We start from the raw sequence: 24415 nt of genomic DNA, 5'->3' as shown, positions 1-24415 counted from the left end.
TGGAGAGTGGTCAGTGTGTGGCCCATCAGCCCGTGACAAGGGGAAATAAGCAGTGTTTTATAACACAATACTAGTTATGTGTAGCATTTTGTTAATTAGTGGCTAGGGTTGCAAATTCCTTTTAAGGCTTTGTTCTAGGACGCAGCATTTTTTTCACGTACACACTTTATCAGGCTGTCACCAGTTATTTACACATGAATTCCATGCACAGGTAAACGGCAATGACATAATAAATGAACCATGATTCATATCATGAGTAAGCTGCTGCTTGCAAAATAGTTTGCAGTAATGAAAACTGGTTTTAAGAATGCCAACAACAAATGTAACAAGATTGAGTTTAATTTTAATAAATGATGTAAACAAACTAAAGCAGAGGTTCTCAAATGCAGTCCTTGAGACACCCTAACAGTCCAGGTTTTAGGTATATCCATGGCTCAGCACAGAATGTTAAATGAAATGAGTGAGGTGCTAGTTAAGCCACGCAAGCATGGATAAACATAAAACCTGAAGTGTTGGGGTGCCTTGAGGACAGAGTTTTAGAACCTCTGGACTAAAAGCTCTCTGAGGTTCTAGATAAAAGGACATCAGGCGGGGCCACCCCCTTCCTCACATATGAACATGCCCTATGTAGGGTTACCAGATCAAACATGTACAGAAACACAGCATTCACATGATCCAACTGTAATTAAACCATGCAACACATTTATATTTGGATCTACATATAAGATCTAGTAACTCTGCTTGTAAGAAACTACACGTGGCTAAACTAAAAGTGGTTATCATGCTTCAGTATGCACCACACACTAATAAAGGCAGATAGGGAGACATTAGTGTAAGGCTTATGCAGTATGTATGTGTATGCTCTTTTACCAAACCACACATGATCTGTGCAGAAATAAATAGTCTGCAAGTGCAGAACAAAGAGTAAGAATGACCTGCACGTGAGAGCTTGCTAGGGTATTATCCAACATATGCTTAACAGAGATTTAAAGTACTTTAACAAAGAACGTCATGTCCAATAAGTCACCTTACGCTAATGACCGTCCTTCACAATCATGATTTGTGTTAGAAAATTTGCAATTCCCACGAACCACGGATACTAATGTCTGAGACACGATGGCACACGCAGAGTAAGAGGGGAGCAGCACAGCTAGCATAGTGTATAAAGGCAGCCTAGAGACTGGGTTCTTAAAAGATACTTAGGCCATGAATACAATATCACCTCTGTGTCACATTTCTGTCTCCTGGTACACAAGGTAATGCAATTAAGTCACGTTTGGCCAGACATTCTTTTGGAAGGCATGTGGTGTTGTAGATAGGCTAATTAAAATCAAAGATGATTTCATTTACACTACAACAAAATGATACACTAATATTATTTCCCATTTGTGTCAATTATTCTGCATTATAAAAACAGCTTAAAACGGACCAAAACGGATATAGAGGTGATGCATTATACAGAGTCTGTATCTGTATTGTATCCCAACATCAAGCGAGTGAGTGCTGGTCTCTCCATATGATATACTATATCTATCTATCTATCTATCTATCCATCTATCTACATACTGCTGGCTAGGACTACTCCAATGTTGGTGGCCGGCAACGAGCGGTAGTGTGTAGCCAATGTGCAGTCTGTCGGTCTGATACGCTGGATCTGACAACATATTGCCTAGGTGTGTACCCAGCTTTAGGTGGCATTATATAAGTAAACTAAAAAGAATGAAAGAAAGAAAAAAAAACAAAACAAACAAAAAAAACACAGCACTTACAAAAGTAGAACTTCTAGACCTGGAATGGTGGCTGCCTTGACTATCAAAACTGCTACTTCTCTCAAAGTCACTGCGGTTATGGAAATCCGATTCCATGCTGGAAGAGCTGAGCTTCAATAGGTTGCTGGGCATTCTCTCAAAACGACACTTCCTTTTTTAAATAAACTGTGCTTCTTCGCCTTGGACCATGCCCTACCACTCTAAAAAGGAGAAAGAAAATGGTTATGTCCAAGTATACAGACCTGCTATCATGCAACTGTTAAAAGCAAATAAAGGGGTCAATTCTATTCGGCAACTAAAGAATAGCGCCGGGAATTAGCTCCCGACGCTATTCAATTCTGCTACTAGTTGCCCGCAATTGTCAGGAATTCTTCTCTCATCCCCGGGGGATGAGAGAAGAAACCCGACAAAAAAGTGCTGCCTCGCGGCCGGCGCGAGGCTGATTCTGTCGGGAATCAGCCTCGCGCCGGGTAGTTAAGTCGGAGAATGCCCGTTCTCCCGACAAAACTACCTGTTAAGTCGGCGAGAACGGGACATCGCCGACTTAACTTTAGCTGAATTGAATAGCGTCGGGAGCTAATTCCCGGCACTATTCTTTAGTTGCCGAATAGAATTGACCCCAATGAAAATTCAAAAATTTAGATATGTTTTCATTCGCATAATGGTGCTGTGGGGGATCAACTGTGCGCTGGGAAAACACATATGATATAGTGGGTTTTGCAACCATACAAAAGGACTAATCAGGGTAGGTGAAAGTACTAAGAAGTGTATTCATATTTAATCTACAATCATATGATTTTATTTTATTTTTAAATGACTGTAGCTGCTCATGTACCTCCACCCCATATAACGAATGCATCATGCACAGACGTGGTTAGCGGCATCACAAGTATTGGGGTGCTCTAACATCCACAGAGCTGTCTCATTTGTGTATGTTCTATAAATTAACTAAAAGGCGAGTGGGAAATCCGACATTCACTTTCTTTGTAAAAGAGATGCACTGCTTTCATGTGTACACAGATAGCATGTTTTGCTTTTAGTCTAAGGGGGGACCATAAAAAGGTTTCTACAGAGGAGGGGGCCCGTGTGCACCTCTGGATGGGCCCCCTCCTTTGCACGGTGCTGTAGACGGCGTAGTAGACTCCGGCACTGTGCTGCAGTCTACTGCGCATGCGCAGATCGCCGGTAACATGGCGCCCGCCATGATCCGGAGACCAATTTGGCTACCGCGCATGCGTGGTGGCGATTTTCACCGAGATTGCAGCTCCCGGCGCTGGACTTCGGAAAGATAAGTATTAAAATGGGTGCAATGGGTGCAGTGTGGGCCCCCCTGGACCCAGGGGCCTGTGTGCACCGCACCCATTATAGAAACTCCAGTGTCGAGGATCCATTTGCGTAACAATCATTTCACTAATACTTTTTCATGACAAAATATCATGCAATTTAAAAGAGTACATAGGGTTGTAAGCATAGTTCTGAAAACCCACACTCATGGGTTTACAGACCATCTGCAGGTATGTCTCAAAGCCCATACACACGGTGAGATTCGGGCTATGCCCGATTCTCACTATGTGACAGGGGCTAGGTCGGCATCGCAAGCATATAATGTGTGCTTGTGATACTGACTATGTGCGATTTTGGCTAAGTGTCAATTTTGACTATCCCTTCTATAGAGATAGTCAAAATTGACTTGCCTGCACAGTCTATCTATTCTTGCGATACCGACCGCGTGGGACCGTGCATCGGCATCGAATCGGGATCGCAAGGTGACTTTCACCTTGCGATCTGCACTAACGTTTCTTACGATTTTGACTATATAGTCAAAATCGTAAGAAAATATCTCACCGTGTGTACACACCATTACAATACCCTCTCATACGGCGTACAGAATCTGGTAAGAGCATTGTGCTGGATCTACATTTGCACGTAAGATGATCGTACAGTTATTCACCATACAGTCGCTAATATCCACAAAAGGAATTATAGTTATGGTTACAGACAAAAGACCTTTAGTCAGACAAAACTGTTCTGTGGTTGCTTGGAAGCAGGATAAGGAAATGAAAGCAAGAACATATCATCACCTTATTACATTAGCCTTCAGGTTAATGAGGATATATACTGTGCGGAGCTCACAGTCACAGACAAAACCACTCATGTGATATAAATGGAGACATTCTTACACCCCAACAGTGTAAATAGAAGAGCATCATAACAAAACATGAAATAAAAGCTAAACAGGTCTCCAACTCAGTTGGACAGTTCATGCATTAGATTTTATGCAACATATATTTTAAAACATTTTATTGGTAGTTTTCCTTTCATTTAATGTACCACTTACATGAAGAAAGCCTGCCACCAGTTTCACATTACAATACTGGTTTTAGAAGAGACCGCTTGTAACCTGATGGGTTTGAAGACCTAACACAGAAAGCATTATATGCTTAATTGTCTGATACATTAAAGTACACATGGAGTTACCTATAAAAGCAAACCATTGTTTATATTGAACATTCACGAGTGATTCAGGCTTTATTATATAAATATATAAAAACAGATTAATAGGCAGGTGTGTTTATTGGTATAACAAGATTCATTTAACATGAGCAATGAATAGGAACTTAATCGCTCATATTGTCAGCAGCAGACAAAGGCCTCAACGTTGGATGCTACAAAATAGACAATAATTGACATGATCATTTCTGTGCCTGACAAGTGCTCTCATCCTTCATGCCCATTCCCTTACTAAAAGTACCCTTGCTTTTGTTATACTGTAATAGAAGTTCACATCACTGAACTGACCACTGGATACGAATGGAAGGAAACACTTTGTTTAGACACTCACATGCATTGCACATGCAGCAGACTATTATATTTCCATGTACATTGGTTTCAATTGTCTGTGGTGAAGCTGGCAGCAGAGGCAGAACTACCAATGGTGCAGCAGGTACCTGCCCCTAACCTTAGGGAGGTGGAATTGACCTTGTGTGTGCGCGCAACTGAATCAGTATGCCATCTAAGCCAGACTGATGGGGAGTAGTGCCGCCTATCAGCGGCGAGGATCATTGCTGGGTATTGCTTCCTATTCAGACAGCTGTCTGGGGGCAGTGCCTTTTCTCGCCTCAGTGCAGAGACCGCTGCGCTCCTGCCCCCACCAAGGTACATCTTTGCCGTTCTCCAAAGAGCTTAGGACTGTGTGCTTGTACCCTGTCACCACAGCCTCCCCATCACCGTCTACCACTCCCTGTCACCCACTACTGTGTATCATATTATGAACTTGTGGTGGGCCCACCACTCACAAGTTCCGCCACTGGCAGGCAGAAATACAATGGAAGAACACAATGCAATAAAAAGTAAGACGTTTAGGAAGAACATTAACTTTAGGGTGGGAATTAACTTGTTTTCCCCCACTGCTGTAACAATTCAATTCCTCCGTCGGGAGCTAAGTGCTGTGTGTGCGTGGGGAGGGGATGACACATCCTGGGCTGGTAAACAAAAATGTGTTATAACTCTGTGGTTTGGGTGCACGAGCCAGGAGTTTAGCGTGGTTCAGCTGCTATACACAGCTAAACAACTGTCTACAAGTGCAGTAATTAATGGGTGCTCAGAACAACTGAATTGCTCCTTTGGGTGCCCAATAATTATTGTGGCCGTTACAACAAATGAATCGCCCCCTTGGATATTAAACTAAAAGGAACAAAGTTTGTTTATAATGACATACTGCTACAATGCAGAGTAATGACAGCAGGTGCCCATGCCATTACAATGTGTAAATATTCTGCTAGTCACCCTTACGGATGCCTTGGATAATATTATAAAAAGATATAAAAGGAACCCTGATTCATACCTCTCAAATTTTTTTCATAGCCAAAACAGGACACTGTGGAACATGTTCTGAGCCATGAGCAGCCATACACCTGGCTCCCTTATCCATTCCAAAATTCCAATTACTATCACTACAGAACTGGGCATAGTTTAGAAATACGTACATTTGTTTTTTAAAGGTCATATGTATTTTTGCATGCTAGTAGCAATGCCTATGTTAATAAAATGCATTTACTACCGTTCATTCTTTAATAAATCTAGAATACAAAAAGTTAGAACAGGATCAGGATGTGTGTATTACAGTAGGTCTGTTCAAACTGTACTGGACGTAACATACAAAGTTGCGGTTTGTACTAGCCATAAAATGGATAATGGGTCCAGTGTTGCGGTGGGGCATGAAGTGACCACCGGGGGAATGCAGTGGAAGGGGTCCATGTTTAGGAGTGTGACCAGTGACTACATTGGTTTGCCTAACCATTAAATTGTGGTAATTGTGTCAAATTAATAACAGCAATGCACTGCAGAAAAAATGCACCATAGTTCTGTGCAGTATAAGTTAACATATGTATAATTCAAGTACAGTCTGGAACCCCTGATCCCTATAGGGGGGGGGGGGGGGGGGGGCAAGCCCTCCGGGGGTTCCACCGTACCCCTGTGGGCCAGTCCAACCCTGTATGGGTCTTACAGGCAACTGGTATATATCTGTTGTGAGTCATTTGACATATCAAATATAAATATGAGCGCATGACTCCATTATCATGAACAACTTGAAAACAATTACGATAGGTGCCTCAAGTTACTGCGATGCACCTATGAATTAAACTTCTAAAACTATAAACATAAAAACAGCAGGGCAAGATTCTCTCTTCCTTTGCTGTTAAACTCCTAATAAAATACCATGGCCATATATTTACAACCATAGACTAACTAGACTGTTCAGTCCCCTCTAAGTTGCATATCACACCCTTCACTGCATTCTGCATAAACGCATACATGGGAGGCAATAGAAACAAAAAGGGGAATCTATGGCCCCTGGGAGGGGGTAAGTTCAGTGGGATAGGATAAAGCTGGGTACACCCCTAAAGATATATCTGCCCTGCTGGGACCGAAAATTCTGGTAATGTATCGGAGCAAATGACAATCAGCAACTTGCTCCCAAAAGATGGAAAAACAGACAAAAACGATTGTTTGGATACATTTGTTAAATCAAACTGATTTAACCAATTTGTCTAAATAACTACTGTCCGTTTTCCAGTGTTTGGGAGAAACTGCCTTACTGGCTTTCTTTCCTCCCTCCCACAGCTTGACCACTCCACTGAAACTGCCCTCACAAAAGTCTGCAATCATCTTCTTGCTGCAAAAGGGCTACTAATCTCTCTGCTCATTCTCCTTGACCTCTCAGCTGCTTTTGACACTGTGGACCACCCTCTCCTTCTGCAAATCCTTAACTCCCTTGGTCTGCTAGATACTGCCCTCTCCTGGCTGTCCTCCTACTTCTGACCATTCCTTCCCTGTCCCCTCTCATGACTCCACTCTACCCCCCCCCCCCCCACTTCCACTAACTGTAGATGTCCCCAAAGGTTCTGTTCTTGTCCTCTCCTTTTTCCTCTCTCTCTCTCTCTCTCTCCTCTTTAGGCGAGCTCATTAGCTCTTTTGACTTGTAATATTATGTCTGTGCTGATCATACACAAATCTGCCTTTTCTAACCTGACCTCTCCCTGGCTCTCTTCACTCGTGTATTCAAATGTCTCTCTGTTACCTCTTCTTGGATGCCCCAGCGCTTTCTTAAACTTAACATTTCTAAGACTGAGCTGATCATCTTCCCACCCTCCCGAACAACTCCTCCTCCCACAATTTCATTATCTATTGCCGGCACTACTATCTCTTCTAGCCCTGAAGTACACCGTCTTGCAGTAATCTTTCCTTCCCTCTCCTTCAAACCACACATTTAGTACCTCCCACAAACCGGTCATTTTAATCTCAAACATATTTCCAGGATCAGACCCTTTCTCATCCAGGATGCTAGTAAGACTCTTATCCACTCACTGGTCATCTCAGACTGAGACTACTGTAATCTCCTTCTATGTGGCATCCCTGACAAATGCCTCTCTCCACTCCAATGTATCCTCAATACTGCAGCCAGCTCATCTTCTTCAAACATACTACGTCCACCTTCCCTTTCTTACAAGCCCTTCACTGGCTCCGCTTCCCTTCCAGAATCCAATTCAAGCTTCTCACACTCACAAAGCCCTCGCCCATTACTCTTCCATTTACACCTCTGGCCTAATCTCTCTTTACACTCCCATCCGTCCTCCTCGCTCTGCTAATGCACACTGCACTCCACAAAACTTTAAACAGGCTCTCAAGACCCAAACTGTCCTCCCAACCCTCTGTTCCACTCTGTTTACCCCATCTGTGTCATCCCTGTCTGTCAACCCCTCCTCTTTAGACTGCAAGCTCTTACAAACAGGGCCCTCTTCCCTCATGTGCCTTTCTTTCTCGCACTTAAACCATCTTCTACTCCATACTCTGACTGAACCAAATCCCTCGGTTTTCTGCCACCCTAATACTTATTTCAGTGTCGTCTGCTGATGCAGCTATGTTTATATACCCTGTACTTGTCCTATATTGTCTTGAACTTTAAGTCACTCTTTTCTTGCTTTTGTTCTGCTTATTTACTCTGTAACTGGGTGCTGCATATCCCTTGTGGTGGTGGTACTACTAGGATTTAAAATAAGAATTTACTCACCGGTAATTCTATTTCTCGTAGTCCGTAGTGGATGCTGGGACTCCGTAAGGACCATGGGGAATAGCGGCTCCGCAGGAGACTGGGTACAACTAAAAGAAAGCTTTAGACTACTGGTGTGCACTGGCTCCTCCCACTATGACCCTCCTCCAGACTTCAGTTAGGATACTGTGCCCGGAAGAGCCGACACAATAAGGAAGGATTTTGAATCCCGGGTAAGACTCATACCAGCCACACCAATCACACCGTATAACTCGTGATACAATACCCAGTTAACAGTATGATAACAACTGAGCCTCTCAACAGATGGCTCAACAATAACCCTTTAGTTAAACAATAACTATTTACAAGTATTGCAGACAATCCGCACTTGGGATGGGCGCCCAGCATCCACTACGGACTACGAGAAATAGAATTACCGGTGAGTAAATTCTTATTTTCTCTGACGTCATGAGTGGATGCTGGGACTACGTAAGGACCATGGGGATTATACCAAAGCTCCCAAACGGGCGGGAGAGTGCGGATGACTCTGCAGCACCGAATGGGCAAACTCTAGGTCCTCCTCAGCCAGGGTGTCAAACTTACAGAATTTTGCAAACGTGTTTGACCCCGACCAAGTAGCTGCTCGGAAAAGTTGAAGAGCCGAGACCCCTCGGGCAGCCGCCCAAGAAGAGCCCACCTTCCTCGTGGAATGGGCTTTCACTGATTTAGGATGCGGCAGTCCAGCCGCGGAATGTGCAAGCTGAATCGTACTACAGATCCAGCGAGCAATAGTCTGCTTTGAAGCAGGTGCACCCAACTTGTTGGGCGCATACAGGATAAATAGCGAGTCAGTCTTTCTGACTCCAGCTGTCCTGGAAACATAAATTTTCAGGGCCCTGACTACATCCAACGACTTGGAAGCCTCCAAGTCTTTAGTAGCCGCAGGCACCACGATAGGTTGGTTCAGATGAAAAGCCGATGCCACCTTAGGGAGAAATTGGGGACGAGTCCTCAATTCTGCCCTATCCATATGGAAAATCAGATAAGGGCTTTTACATGACAAAGCCGCCAATTCTGATACACGCCTGGCCGAAGCTAAGGCCAACAACGACCACTTTCCACGTGAGATATTTCAATTCCACGGTTTTAAGTGGCTCAAACCAATGTGACTTTAGGAAATCCAACACCACGTTGAGATCCCAAGGTGCCACTAGAGGCACAAAAGGGGGCTGAATATGCAGCACTCCCTTAACAAAAGTCTGAACTTCAGGTAGTGAAGCCAGTTCTCTCTGGAAGAAAATCGATAGAGCCGAAATCTGGACCTTAATGGAACCCAATTTTAGGCCCATAGTCACCCCTGACTATAGAAAGTGCAGGAAACGGCCCAGCTGAAATTCTTCCGTTGGGGGCCTTCCTGGCCTCACACCACGCAACATATTTCCGCCATATGCGGTGATAATGGTTTGCTGTTACTTCTTTTCTAGCTTTAATCAGCGTAGGAATGACTTCCTCCGGAATTCCCTTTTCCTTCAGGATCCGGTGTTCAACCGCCATGCCGTCAAACGCAGCCGCGGTAAGTCTTGGAACAGACAGGGCCCCTGCTGCAGCAGGTCCTGTCTGAGCGGCAGAGGCCATGGGTCCTCTGAGATAATTTCTTGAAGTTCCGGGTACCAAGCTCTTCTTGGCCAATCCGGAACAATGAGTATAGTTCTTACTCCTCTTCTCCTTATTATCCTCAGTACCTTAGGTATGAGAGGAAGAGGAGGGAACACATAAACCGACCGGTACACCCACGGTGTCACTAGAGCGTCCACAGCTATCGCCTGCGGGTCTCTTGACCTGGCGCAATACTTTTCTAGCTTTTTGTTTAGGCGGGACGCCATCATGTCCACCTGTGGCCTTTCCCAACGGTTTACAATCAGTTGGAAGACTTCTGGATGAAGTCCCCACTCTCCCGGGTGGAGGTCGTGCCTGCTGAGGAAGTCTGCTTCCCAGTTGTCCACTCCCGGAATGAACACCGCTGACAGTGCTAACACGTGATTTTCCACCCATCGGAGAATCCTTGTGGCTTCTGCCATCGCCATCCTGCTTCTCGTGCCGCCCCGTCGGTTTACATGGGCGACCGCCGTGATGTTGTCTGACTGGATCAGTACCGGCTGGTTTTGAAGCAGGGGTTTTGCCTGACTTAGGGCATTGTAAATGGCCCTCCGTTCCAGAATATTTATGTGCAGGGAAGTCTCCTGACTTGACCATAGTCCTTGGAAGTTTCTTCCCTGTGTGACTGCCCCCCAGCCTCGAAGGCTGGCATCCGTGGTCACCAGGACCCAGTCCTGTATGCCGAATCTGCGGCCCTCTTGAAGATGAGCACTCTGCAGCCACCACAGCAGAGACACCCTGGTCCTTGGAGACAGGGTTATCAGCCGATGCATCTGAAGATGCGATCCGGACCACTTGTCCAACAGGTCCCACTGAAAGGTTCTTGCATGGAACCTGCCGAATGGAATTGCTTCGTAGGAAGCTACCATCTTTCCCAGGATCCGCGTGCAGTGATGCACCGACACCTGTTTTGGTTTTAGGAGGCCTCTGACTAGAGATGACAGCTCCTTGGCCTTCTCCTCCGGGAGAAACACTTTTTTCTGTTCTGTGTCCAGAACCATCCCCAGGAACAGTAGACGTGTCGTAGGGACCAGCTGTGACTTTGGAATATTTAGAATCCAGCCGTGCTGTTGTAGCACCTCCCGAGATAGTGCTACCCCGACCAACAACTGCTCCCAGGACCTCGCCTTTAATCAGGAGATCGTCCAAGTACGGGATAATTAAAACTCCCTTCTTTCGAAGGAGTATCATCATTTCGCCCATTACCTTGGTAAAGACCCTCGGAGCCGTGGATAGACCGAACGGCAACGTCTGGAATTGGTAATGACAATCCTGTACCACAAATCTGAGGTACTCCTGGTGAGGATGGTAAATGGGGACATGCAGGTAAGCATCCTTGATGTCCAGTGATACCATGTAATCCCCCTCGTCCAGGCTTGCAATAACCGCCCTGAGCGATTCCATCTTGAACTTGAATTTTTTTATATATGTGTTCAAGGATTTCAAATTTAAAATGGGTCTCACCGAACCGTCCGGTTTCGGTACCACAAACATTGTGGAATAGTAACCCCGACCTTGTTAAAGTAGGGGCACCTTTACTATCACCTGTTGTGAATACAGCTTGTGAATTGCCTGTAACACTGCCTCCCTGCCTGAGGGAGTTGTTGGTAAGGCAGATTTGAGGAAACGGCGGGGGGGGGGGGGGGGGGGGGGAGACGTCTCGAATTCCAGCTTGTACCCCTGAGATACTACTTGAAAAATCCAGGGATCCACCCGTGAGCGAGCCCACTGATCGCTGAAATTTTTGAGACGGGCCCCCACCGTACCTGGTTCCGCCTGTGGAGCCCCAGCGTCATGCTGTGGACTTAGAGGAAGCGGGGGGAGGACTTTTGCTACTGGGAACTGGCTGTATGCTGCAGCTTTTTCCCTCTACCTCTGCCTCTGGCAGAAAGGACGCGCCTTTAACCCGCTTGCCCTTATTGGGCCGAAAGGACTGTACCTGATAATACGGTGCTTTCTTTGGCTGTGAGGGAACATGGGGTAAAAATGTAGACTTCCCAGCTGTTGCTGTGGAAACGAGGTCCGAGAGACCATCCCCGAACAACTCCTCACCCTTATAAGGCAAAACTTCCATGTGCCTTTTAGAATCTGCATCTCCTGTCCACTGCCGAGTCCATAACCCTCTCCTGGCAGAAATGGACATCGCACTTATTTTAGATGCCAGCCGGCAAATATCCCTCTGTGCATCCCTCATGTATAAGAGTGCATCTTTAATATGCTCTACGGTTAGCAATATAGTGTCCCTGTCTAGGGTATCAATATTTTCCGACAGGGAATCTGACCACGCAGCTGTAGCACTGCACATCCATGCTGAAGCAATAGCTGGTCTCAGTATAACACCTGTGTGTGTATATATAGACTTCAGGATAGCCTCCTGCTTTCTATCAGCAGATTCCTTCAGGGCGGCCGTATCTGGAGACTGTAGTGCCACCTTCTTTGACAAGCGTGTGAGCACTTTATCCACCCTAGGGGATGTTTCCCAATGTGACCTATCCTCTGGCGGGAAGGGGTACGCCATTAGTAACCTCTTAGAAATTACCAGTTTCTTATCAGGGGAAGCCCACGCTTCTTCACACACTTCATTTAATTCCTCAGATGGAGGAAAAACAACTGGTAGTTTTTTCTCTCCAAACATAATACCCTTTTTTGTGGTACCCTAGGTAACATCAGAAATATTCAACACATTTTTCATTGCCTCAATCATAGAACGTGTGGCCCTATTGGAAGATACATTAGTCTCATCGTCGTCGACACTGGAGTCAGTATCTGTGTCGACATCTGTGTCTGCCATCTGAGGTAGCGGGCGTTTTAGAGCCCCTGATGGCTTTTGAGACGCCTGGGCAGGCACAGGCTGAGAAGCCGGCTGTCCCACATTTGGTTTGTCGTCAAACCTTTTATGCAAGGAGTCGACACTGTCGCGTAATTCCTTCCACAGAACCATCCACTCAGGTGTCGACCCCGCAGGGGGTGACATCACATTTATCGGCATCTGTTCCGCCTCCACATAAGCCTCCTCATCAAACATGTCGACACAGCCGTACCGACACACCGCATACACACCGGGAATGCTCTGACAGAGGACAGGACCCCACAAAGCCCTTTGGGGAGACAGAGAGAGAGTATGCCAGCACACACCAGAGCGCTATATAACACAGGGATCCCACTATAAATGAGTGTTTTTCCCTTATAGCTATATATATATATATATATATATATATATATATATATATATATATATATATATATATATATATATATATATATATACACACATACACACACACACACATACATATATATATATACACACACACACACACACACACACACACACACACACACACACACACACACACACTGCGCCTAAATTTAGTGCCCCCCCTCTCTTTTTTACCCTTATGTAGCTTGACACTGCAGGGGAGAGCCAGGGAGCGTCCTTCCAGCGGAGCTGTGAGGGAAAAATGCCGCCAGTGTGCTGAGGGAGATGGCCCCGCCCCTTTTCCGGCGGACTTCTCCCGCTTTTTCTGGAATTCTGGCAGGGGTATTTTTACACCTATATAGCCTTCCTGACTATATATGGTGTAGATTTGCCAGCCAAGGTGTATTATATTGCCCTCAGGGCGCCCCCCCCCAGCGCCCTGCACCCATCAGTGACCGGAGTGTGAGGTGTGCATGAGGAGCAATGGCGCACAGCTGCAGTGCTGTGCGCTACCTTGTTGAAGACAGAAGTCTTCTGCCCCCGATTTTCCGGAACACTTCTTGCTTCTGGCTCTGTAAGGGGGCCGGCGGCGCGGCTCCGGGACCGAACATCGAGGTCGGGTCCTGTGGTCGATCCCTCTGGAGCTAATGGTGTCCAGTAGCCTAAGAAGCCCAAGCTACCACCAGTTAGGTAGGTTCGCTTCTTCTCCCCTTAGTCCCTCGCTGCAGTGAGTCTGTTGCCAGCAGATCTCACTGTAAAATAAAAAACCTAAAATATACTTTCTTTCTAGGAGCTCAGGAGAGCCCCTAGTGTGCATCCAGCTCAGCCGGGCACAAGATTCTAACTGAAGTCTGGAGGAGGGTCATAGTGGGAGGAGCCAGTGCACACCAGTAGTCTAAAGCTTTCTTTTAGTTGTGCCCAGTCTCCTGCGGAGCCGCTATTCCCCATGGTCCTTACGGAGTCCCAGCATCCACTTAGGACGTCAGAGAAAAATGCTTAAAAATAAAACAACATTTTGTGAGACATGTTTAGAAATATAATTTGTCAGTTAAGTGGTTAAAATAGGAAGGGCCATTAATCGGCCTACTGTTGATGCCATCAGTGGATTACTGCAATGACAGGAAGCCCTCGATGGTTAACATCACTGACCGTCATCACTGCAGCGGCTCCAACTGTGGGGGTGATTCAGACTTGATCGTAGCTGTGCTAAATTTAGCACAGCTACGATCAGTAACACAGACATGCGGGGGGACGCCCAGCACAGGGCTAGTCTGCCCCGCATGTCAGTCCCTGCCTCGTCGCAGAAGTGGCGATGCACAGCGGCGATGCTTTTGCACTTTCGGAGTAGCTCCTGGCCAGCGAAGCTTTTGCGTGCTGGCCGGGAGCTATTCCTCGCTGCCCGGGTCGCAGCGGATGCGTGTGACATCACGGAGTCGCTGCAGCTCACCCCCCGCACGGTCTGGCCACGCCTGCGTTGGCCGGACCACGCCCACAAAATGGCAGCCAAATGCCGCCGTGCCGCCCCCTCCCGCCCAGCTACCGCCTCTGCCTGTCAATCAGGCAGAGGCAATCACTAGGCAACAACAGCAGTCGGCCGTCAGCAATGCGCCGGCGCACTGTGGCGCCGTCGCATGCGCAGTTCTGAACTGATCGCTGCGCTGTGAAAAACTGCAGTGAGCGATCAGGTCAGAATGACCCCCTGTGTGCGGAGGTGTGTCTCGATGAGCCAGTCAGGGAAGTGGTAGAGCTAACCTGTTGCCCCAGTACTGGAAATAATAATTAAAATATTCGGATGTGGAAAACCATTGGATTTCAGTCATCGATGAAAAAAGGCATCAACGATTGATGGAAAGCCTTCAATGGTCAATGGCTATCCCTACGTTAAACTGCAAGGATATGGAAACAAAATCTATCATTTAAAAAGTTGATACTTGTGCTTAAATCAAACACAAAATAGCTGCAGGTGTGTGGTCACAAGCATTCTAAGCAAAACATAAAAATTGTTAGAGTGAACAATCTCTCCTTGCACCTTCCAGCCACACAAGCAGCACAGGGACATCATACAGTAACTTGATCACAAATAAGTACAGTAAACTCCAACATAAGGTAAAATTGCATCGCTATCTTGCTGTGTATCTACAGTAAAGGGCATAAAAATATAAACAGACTACCCTGATACATTTAAAAAAAAAAAATTCTACATATAATATGGTGATAATTTTAACCAAGGGGTAAGTTCCACCAGATATACTGTAGGACATATGAACTTACACTGTAAGCAGAGAGAAAATAAACTTCACATATTTTATTTGATTTTAGCATGCCATTTTGAGAAGAAAAATAAATAAATAAATCTTGGCTCCCCCATAATTTCTAATTGAGGAGGATACCGAATGATGCTTTCAATTACTGTAGTAGTGTAGAAAGTGCTATATTCAAGGATCAACTGAAGATATAAAAGATACTTGTATTAGAATAAAGATGGACCATATTTCTTGTACCTAGTGCAATTACTTTTGGTCATAGGAGGCCTGCAAGAGAATTTTATAAACTAAAAATTTTTTTTTCTTTTTTTTTTTCTTTTTTACAGGCGACCTAATCAGATAGCTTGTAAAAAAAAAAAAAAAAAAATTAAAAATCGGTGAAACATCAGGCAAAATTGTGCAAAACGTCCGGTTTTCATGCCCACTGTTTTTGCGCCCCAAATTTGATATCCCTTATATTCCTGCCTTATTCCTCTACTCCATAGGAACACCTATATTACATTCTACCTTGTATTATGCATCATAATAAAACATATATATTTTACGCACACAGACACACACTTTTTTACTTTACCTTTTATTGACTAGCAACATATAAGAGAAACTTTCTTAATTTAATATTAAGAGTGAAAGCACATTGAAGGGATTTAGAAAATGTAGCATTTTTCTACTTATGTCGCTATGAGATGCAAGTTTTCAGCCAGGTTGGAACCAAGAACAAATTGGAGCAATTACATCTCATGGGTGGGAATAAAAGGGCACATACATCTAGCCTGTATCAGGACAATACCTCACTCTGCTGTCACCTGGGTCAGAGAAATCCAACATGTTGGACAGTGCCAATTCCACGATTCCAACCTGAAAATGCTTGAAATCGACGAGTCTGATTTTTGACATGTTTAAATTTCCCCAATTCCCCGATGGATAGTTGATAGATATCTACTGATCAGTGGATCGGATCAACAGAACAAGTGATTGGGCTGTTCACTGAAGCAAATATAACTAATGTAACACTACGTATTGCCGCATGTCACATAATGTTTCAGTTACAGTAGTGGACATCTGGTTTGAGTTATGAGTAAACTCTAGTAGATATGACAGATTTGTACTCTGTTCTGCAACTGGTCATACTGGATTTTCAAGCACAACTTCAGATTCCTAAAGCATATATAAGCTAAACAAACACGCTAGTCTTCACCAAGTTAAGGTCCTGAAGACTAGTCATTCCAGCATTACAAGATAATGTAGCCTGGTATAGCTAGATATAGTAGCTGTGGATTTCCACTGTAGTCTGCCCCATCTATGGCGAAATCAGCCATACTCATCCACATGCATTTGCACAGGACAAATTTATCCTAATTACAAATGCCCCATTTCCACCCAGATACACTCATTTAGTTAGCAACAAGTAAAGATATTGCGGACTTGTGAATACTCTGACCAGCTGGTATATCCACAGAGATGCACATCTACACCTCTGCCATCCCGGGACACATGCACACTGCAAAAAACTGCTGATGTGGGGTCTTTTCATAGGACTGAATCAGGACCATTCTGTGGAAGAAAAAACGTTTGCAGAGGGGTCTTCACAAACGCTTCATTTACATTATGATGGCCTGTGCGATCCAACAGATTTTTTCTGTACATTAATATGTCTCATCACCCTGTTCCTAGTAATAAATTTCCACTGCAACTAGAACTAGAATACAAGTAAATGAAAACGTTATAGACTACAAATGAACACTAGATTATACCTTACTGTACAAAGTCACAAAAACATGCAAAAGTGCAAACAGAATGAATTGGGGGCTTTATTATACTAAATTTGTGGTCACTACACAATTGGCATTAAGTGAATCTATTTCTATATGACAGACATGGACCAAGTTAATAAAAAAATAAAAATAAAAAAAATAAAAAAAAGGACTAGAGGGGTAAGAAAAAGGAAATAACATTCATAAGGTCACATATTTTACCTTTCTGATCATAAGTTTTTAACATATAATTTACAAAGTGACAATGACTTAGCATCATACCCACCCCTGTACTAGATATGTGCATTTTTGAAGTTCCTTCAATCACCGTCTGCCCTGCAGGGATATTACAATCACCACTTTAAAAGGGGTAAGGCAGTGGTTCCGTAACTTTTTTGAATCACGGCACCCTAGAGCATCAGAATTTTTTTTGTGGCTCCCCTATGCCAAAAGTTTCTTATTGAGAAATTTAGGAAGAAATATTAAAGTAAGTAAATTGTGTTTATACGTCATCCTTGGGGTCAGTTATGTGGTGAGGGGCAAGATTTGCTTGTTTGTTCACATATTCTATGATTGACAGCCGCCAGCACTGGTTTTGCATATTATATTAATCATAAATAATTTGAATTGGTCCTGGACAACCAATCCAAAGCACCCCTGTAAGTGTCCCAAGGCACCCCAGGGTGCCTAGGCACACAGTTTGGGAACCTCTGGGGTAAGTGAAAAAAAAACAGCTACTTCTGGGAGTATAATTTATTAACAGGCTGCCTGGCTCTCACCCTACTACCCACCCCTAAACTCACACAGAACCAGGTATCAGGATTGTATAAAGAATCCCATGGTTATAAAATAAAGATTAGGATGTCATGCAACTTTAAAAAAAGTTATTTTGCAAAGAAGCAAAGTAACTTTACTTTTTTTTTAATGTACTTTTATCCTTGACGAGAACTTTGTTTTTTTTATGTTAACGCCATAAAAAAAAAAAAAAAAAATCAATGTTTTATGAATGTGGTCCTGGGTCTTTATAGATTTTACCAAACACAAAAAACCCTGGCATGGACTATATTTCTATAATCTGCTTCAGACTTTTATGGTTGCAAAAAGTTTATTTTGCTATAAATGTTTTACTATCTAATTAGAAGTGCGTCAATCTCCTTATTGATCTTTTATTACAGTAAGAAAATCTGGAATAAACCCAGATCACCAACATCTATGGCAGTGTTTTCCAAACTCTTTCATCAAGGCACCATAACTGTCCAGGTTTTAAAGAATATTCATGGTTGAGCACAGATTGTTAAATTAAATTAACTGAGCTATTAACTAAGACACCTGTGCTCAAGCAGGGATACCCTTAAAACCTAGACTGTTAGGGTGCCTTGAGGACAGAGTTTAGGAACCTCTGATCTATGGTGACTTTACTACACTGTGGCAATTCCAGTCTTTCTGCTGCCTGAAGCGAAGTGAAAATTGCAGCACCCCCATTACATAATCCATACTTTCATTCTGTATGCCTAGTACAGTGTAATAAAGAGATCATACTGCTTACCAATATACAACACTGATCCTATTCTGATGGGCAGTGCAATATACAAACCCTTTACACTGAACGGAATATTAGTAGTACACAATAAATATCCATTACTATGTTCATCACTATGATCACCGGTAGCAAGAGCAGTAACAACCTCAGATATATAGCCAACAATCGGGATTCCGTCATTTGTATTCTGACTGCCGGGATCCTGACTGCTTCCCGACTGATTACCTCGATCATTCCTAATATCCTCTATGAACAATAGCTACAGCTACTATTTTTCAGAAAACCATCTTATTGTATTTTTACAATCTGTTCTGAATTTGTCATGACCATCTCATGTGGTAAGCCATTATACGCGGACATATCATGCAGTGTGTACACGGGTTGCACTTGATATACCAGCTGTCGTGATCCCGACGCCGGAATCCCGACCGCCAGTATATGACAAGTATTCTCCCTCTTGGTGTGTCCATGACACCCCTGGAGGGAGAATAAATAGGGTGGCGTGCGTAGCGTGTCACCGTGCCCGCAGCGTGGAGAGCGCAGTGAGCCCGCAAGGGGCTCTTTCGCACTTGCCCCGCTGCCAACATTCTGGTGGTCGGGATCTCTGTGCTGGCTGGTATGCTGGGTGTCGGGATCCCAAGCGCCGGGGAAACATACCACACCTTTGTACACACTGCACAATGTTGTGAACGACCGCATGATAGGTCATTCCCCCGCCATATGTGATCGTCAGTCGCATCTTTAGATTGAGCAGCATGTAGGGCCGACCTGAAGATGCGATGGATGATGCCGCGGGAGCACACATAGTATGTACACACTGGATGACTTGAACAATTTGAGTAAGAACCCCTTCACATGAGGGCAGAAACAGAATGGGTGTGGAAAGGGGTGAAAAGAATTGAATCCCGCCCTATGTAGGAAAAGAACTTCACCAATATGCATCTCATCTCAATGTTACTATGACACTAACACGGCAGACCTGTCCTTCCTACTGCATTTTGATATAAATTAACTGTCAGAATGCCGGTTTCACCTTGCTTTGGGGCATCAACGCAGGGCAAATTGTCCTGTAGAAGAAGCCTCATTTGAGCAATGAGAAGCTATAGAGACTTTAAGACGCTGGATTAGGATAATGTAAAGCAATAAAGTATGCCATTTATGCTTTTGTCCCTTACCCTGACAGGGGTGTAGTATGAGTGGGTGGGGAACTTGTATAGGGATGCAATATGAATGCCAATTTCTAGACCTTTTGGAAGACCTATTTCCCATGGAAGCATCTTAAAGTCTTGGGTGTAGGTGTAGTACGAGTGGCCGGCGGCAGGGATCCCGGGGGGCCAGTATACCGGCGCCAGGATCCCGACCGCCGGCATACCCACAGCTGGGCGAGCGCTAATGAGCCCCTTGCAGGCTCGCTGCGCTCGTCACGCTCCGGGCACACTATTTATTTTCCCTCCAGGGAAGTCGTGGACCCCCAAGAGGGAGAATATGTGTCGGCATGCTGGCGGTCGGGATCCCAATGCCGGTATGCTGGTCGTCGGGATCCCAGCCGGTGGCATACTGAATACCACCCAATACCACCCCTGAGGGTGTAGTACGAGTTGCCGGCTGCCGGCTCCCCGGCGGCCAGCATTCCGACGCCGGGATCCCGACCACCGGCTTGACAACAGCGGGGCTAGCGCAAATGAGCCCCTTGCTGGCACGGTGCGCCACGCTATCTATTCTCCCTCCAGGGGGGTCGTGGACCCCCAAGAGGGAGAAAAGGTGTCGGTATGCCAGGATTCCGGCGCCGGTATACTGTGTGCCGGGATCCCAACAACCGGTATACTGAATACCACCCCCTGTCCCTGACAGACTATAAAGTATACAGAATGTGGAAAAATATCAATTCAAGATATCAAAATATAAGTTTACAGCTTTATTTTGCCATTATTCTCAGAACAGATCAATTTCTGGTGCATATTATTGAGTTGCCCACCAAATTCTGTCATTTTTTTTGTGAATATCATCCCCACACCATAGACTAAGCAATACTTCAAAAGCTGTATTTCAGAAGATTTACAAATTTACTTTAAAATAAATAAAAATAATTATTTTATTAAATTTAACTCAACTGGCAGTAAAGAAGTTAACTGTAAATAGACTGATTTCTTCGACCCATTTGTGCTCCAAAGCAGCACTTTTCGCGCCGCGTCCAGCATTTTTGTTGGGTTTAGTTAGCCCTTTTGCATGGGTAAACCCGGCACTGCAGGGCACGATCCCAAAAAATGTAAATAAATTTGGATAGCAACCACTGATCTCCAGTCACTTAAGACTGGAGATCGGGCGCACATAAGTAAATTGAATTGCACCCACGCATGCATATCCATAGGAGTAATACATTATAATTAAATGGACTTGAAAACTCTCTCTAGACAAAATGCATGTAATGCCTCTGCTGCTGGATCCAGATTCCCCCTCTTGCTGTAGTATGTCACAACTGGTTGATACAAAACATACTGCAGAAACAGAAACATTTCATAATTGCTACATTGAAACTACAGGCAAACAGTACATTAGCCGACAGATAAACCAGAATTGGGGAAATATTTAAACCGTATCAAGATGAAAACTATTCACTTTATTTCAGATGTTAAAATATTAAAATTCACTTATATTTCCTACAATTCTATAATAAGCATTAAATGTATCACCTGAACCAATATGAACTCTGCCAAAGGACCAAACATGGTATGATATTTATAGGAAACTCTTCCAACCCCCTTGGCTAATTTTGAGTTAAAAACTATTTAGCGAAAACCCAAACAAAACAATACAGGACTACAGTCCTAGGGCAACAAGAGCACTCGACACCCTCATCTGTGGCCAAACAATGTGTTACTTCATATCACGCTGCCTGCTGAATGATGGCATAAGTAAGCCACCCAGAACACTTGCTTTGTATAAACCGGACACCTTTACTTCTGGGAGAAATGGAAATACAGTAGGTGTATTAAGATGACCCCAGAAATAACACACTGTTACATTTCACAGACCTGAAATGCCATTTTCACAATGAATAGAATCCCGTTTCCTCTGCATGCTTATTCTACTAACAAGAACAATTCATTTTGCAGTGGGTCCACTGTCACCCTTGAAATAACTAAAAGGGTAGAATTCAATTGACCGCAAGCTCCGTTAGTGAGAAGTCCTGCGGTACATTGCATACTTCAAAAGGATATTTTGGATCAAGCATGCTCATGATACCCATGCAACTCATTTAGTAATGGCAAGTTGTGGGCATTGCATTCATTCTGCAGTGTGCGACCAATGTGAATTTTATGAAAGAAATCTCCCCGAACGCCAACAAAGTGGCAAAGAAGATAGCAGGACCGTGCAGAAGCTGCAGCCATACGCATCTTATTTGAGGCATTACATGGCGTCCAATGGTTGATTTTTGCAGGTTTTATAAGTAAACAAATATGTTAGCCAACTAGTGGTTTTCAGCAAATAAAGGTATCTAGAGTATGTTGAGGTACATTAGAACAGGTAGTCATTATTCTGAATGTTGCCATTTTTCACTACTCTTATTAAAGGGCGATAATCAATTATTTTAGAGTGCCGCCAGCCAGTTGATGGCGTCCAATGGAGCTATCCAATTGTTTCTCCATTCAGGCAAGATCAGCTGCCAGCGTTGGCATTTCAGCTTGCACCTCCCAGGATTGACGAGTTGAAATAAGCAAAAAGCGACCCGTTTGGGCACCATGCACATTACTTTGGTTGGGTTTGACCTCTCTGGGCACTATAACAGAGGTTAAAACAAACAAACAAACAAACAAACTGAATCTCGCCCCAAATGTCTCTATAGTGATTTAAGCATTTATAAAGTATTACAGAGAATACTTGTAACTCTTTGCTGAAAGTAAAGTACAATCCAAAAATATTCCTCATCAGTACAACACTTCAACTTACACGTCCTACATAACTGAACTCATTTTTTGCTTATTAGACAAAATTACATGTCTTTACTGCCCATATTTTACTATTTAAAGACTTCTACATATATTATTTATTGGTTATTACTGCAATATGCTCTGACATTTTTACATTAGAAAAAAAAAAGGACTTTTCACCTTCTCTGGATATCGGAACTAAAGGCTACAACTTCTCCCACAGAACCCCACATTAACGCAACAATAATTTTTTACTGAACAGCATAAAGCAAAAAAGTTGTGACTTTTTAGTTCACGGTTAATTGAATTTGGTGAATAAAACAGTGATCATAGAATACTGTTCACAGCGTTTTATAGTTGCTTTGTTTTTTCTGTAACACAGAAGTATGAACACAAGGTGAAAAAAAACAATGCTGGGCCACTTGCTTGAGTCTGCCCCAGGCTAAAAGTTGCCAGCCAGCCCCTGGCTATAGTCCTTCCTGAATAACGCACATTTTTAAAGTGGATACATGGTGAAATTTGGTCACATACCTCCGTGTGTAATATACCCAATGATAATTATGCCAGATCAAAATAGGATTTTTTTTAAAAAAAATAAAAAAATTAGTATTTATTGATTTTCAAGAAAACAAACTAGGCTACTGTCAGAAAAGAGAATGTACAGTATGTATGAGGCCCCATGTATTGCGGAAATGTGACCAAATCGCCACATAACCAATTCTTTGCAGTCTGTACAAGTAGATGTTCTCATGTAGGTGTACAATACTCATTACCATGGGGACTTACAATGTTTAATAGATTAATTAGCCCCTGTCGCAGTGGAACTTATATAGTCTAAATTCTCTACCACATAAACTTCCATTAACCTACCAAAAGGTTTGGACAGCTGAGGGCAATACATGCAAACACCACACCTAGTTGGGAACCTAGAAGCAGCAATGCTAACCACTGTGCCACATGCCAACAGTCCTGCCAATATAGCTTTTGTAGTTTCGACGTGCTATGTGTTATTTAACTACAAAAAAAGTCTGTGTGGCTTGAAGAGTGACTTTGCCATTAGAGTCATATCTTGAAGGACTAGATGGCTAGAACACGGAGCATATCACCAGTGTGGCAGGGCCGTGTGTGTGATACAGTACAGCAGCACCATGCAGGACTAAGGAGTCCTTTATCCCCCTCTGTACCTGCAGCCAGAAAGCCTACAGTCCCGCAGTCAGCACTATGCTGTAGCAGTCGCCCTGCCCGGCTCGCTGACCGGTCTCTGCCCATCTACAGATCAGGACATATACAAGCAGCAGCGATCCTTTCCTCCGACTCGTGTGGTGATGAAGTGAGGGGCGAGCGGTCACTCCCCGGGGAGAAGGGCTAACACCGTGCCGTGTGATAGGTCAGAGCTGTAAGCAGAGCAATAGCACGGACTCACCTGGTAACGCAGAGTAAGCGGAAGCTCCGGAGACGTCCTGTAGGAGACTGGGGCAGCAGGTGCTACAGGTGCGGGCTGTATAGTAACCAGCAATAAGGCGGGGACAGCCATTACACGGGAGCGGCCCATATAGGGGACAGTAAGATGCTGCACGCCACCTAGCGTCAGCTGCCGCACCCTACAGTGCTGCAATACACACAAATCATGTGCTATAACACATACTGTACATTATATTACATCACATGTGTGTGTTGTACAGTACTCTATGTACGATACGTGTGTGTGTATCACATGTGTGCGATGCCCAGTCTGTGTGTCACTGGCCAGAGTC

The 24415-nt window shown here is 44.2% G+C and overlaps 1 protein-coding gene across 2 annotated transcripts in view; it reads right to left on the bottom strand.

Annotated features, from left to right (window-relative positions):
* PROSER2 (proline and serine rich 2) overlaps positions 1-24199 on the bottom strand; it is a 32398-nt gene extending 8199 nt beyond the window's left edge. The window contains exons 1-2 of one of the 2 annotated variants that reach the window (XM_063926871.1): positions 24085-24199; positions 1770-1969 (exon numbers count right to left, since the gene is read on the bottom strand). In XM_063926871.1, the coding sequence (XP_063782941.1) occupies positions 1770-1901 (132 nt within the window). In that variant the 5' untranslated portion in view covers positions 1902-1969; positions 24085-24199. Of the gene's footprint in view, positions 1-1769; positions 1970-23845; positions 24041-24084 lie in introns of those variants that run through there. The other variant, XM_063926872.1, reaches the window with a different exon arrangement.
* Positions 24200-24415: the final 216 nt, after the last annotated feature.

This window comes from Pseudophryne corroboree, chromosome 6 (assembly GCF_028390025.1).
Source record: "Pseudophryne corroboree isolate aPseCor3 chromosome 6, aPseCor3.hap2, whole genome shotgun sequence".
NCBI classification, from domain to species: domain Eukaryota; kingdom Metazoa; phylum Chordata; class Amphibia; order Anura; family Myobatrachidae; genus Pseudophryne; species Pseudophryne corroboree.
Note: the sequence above shows the minus strand (reverse complement) of the source record. Positions and strands in the feature narration are given on the sequence as shown.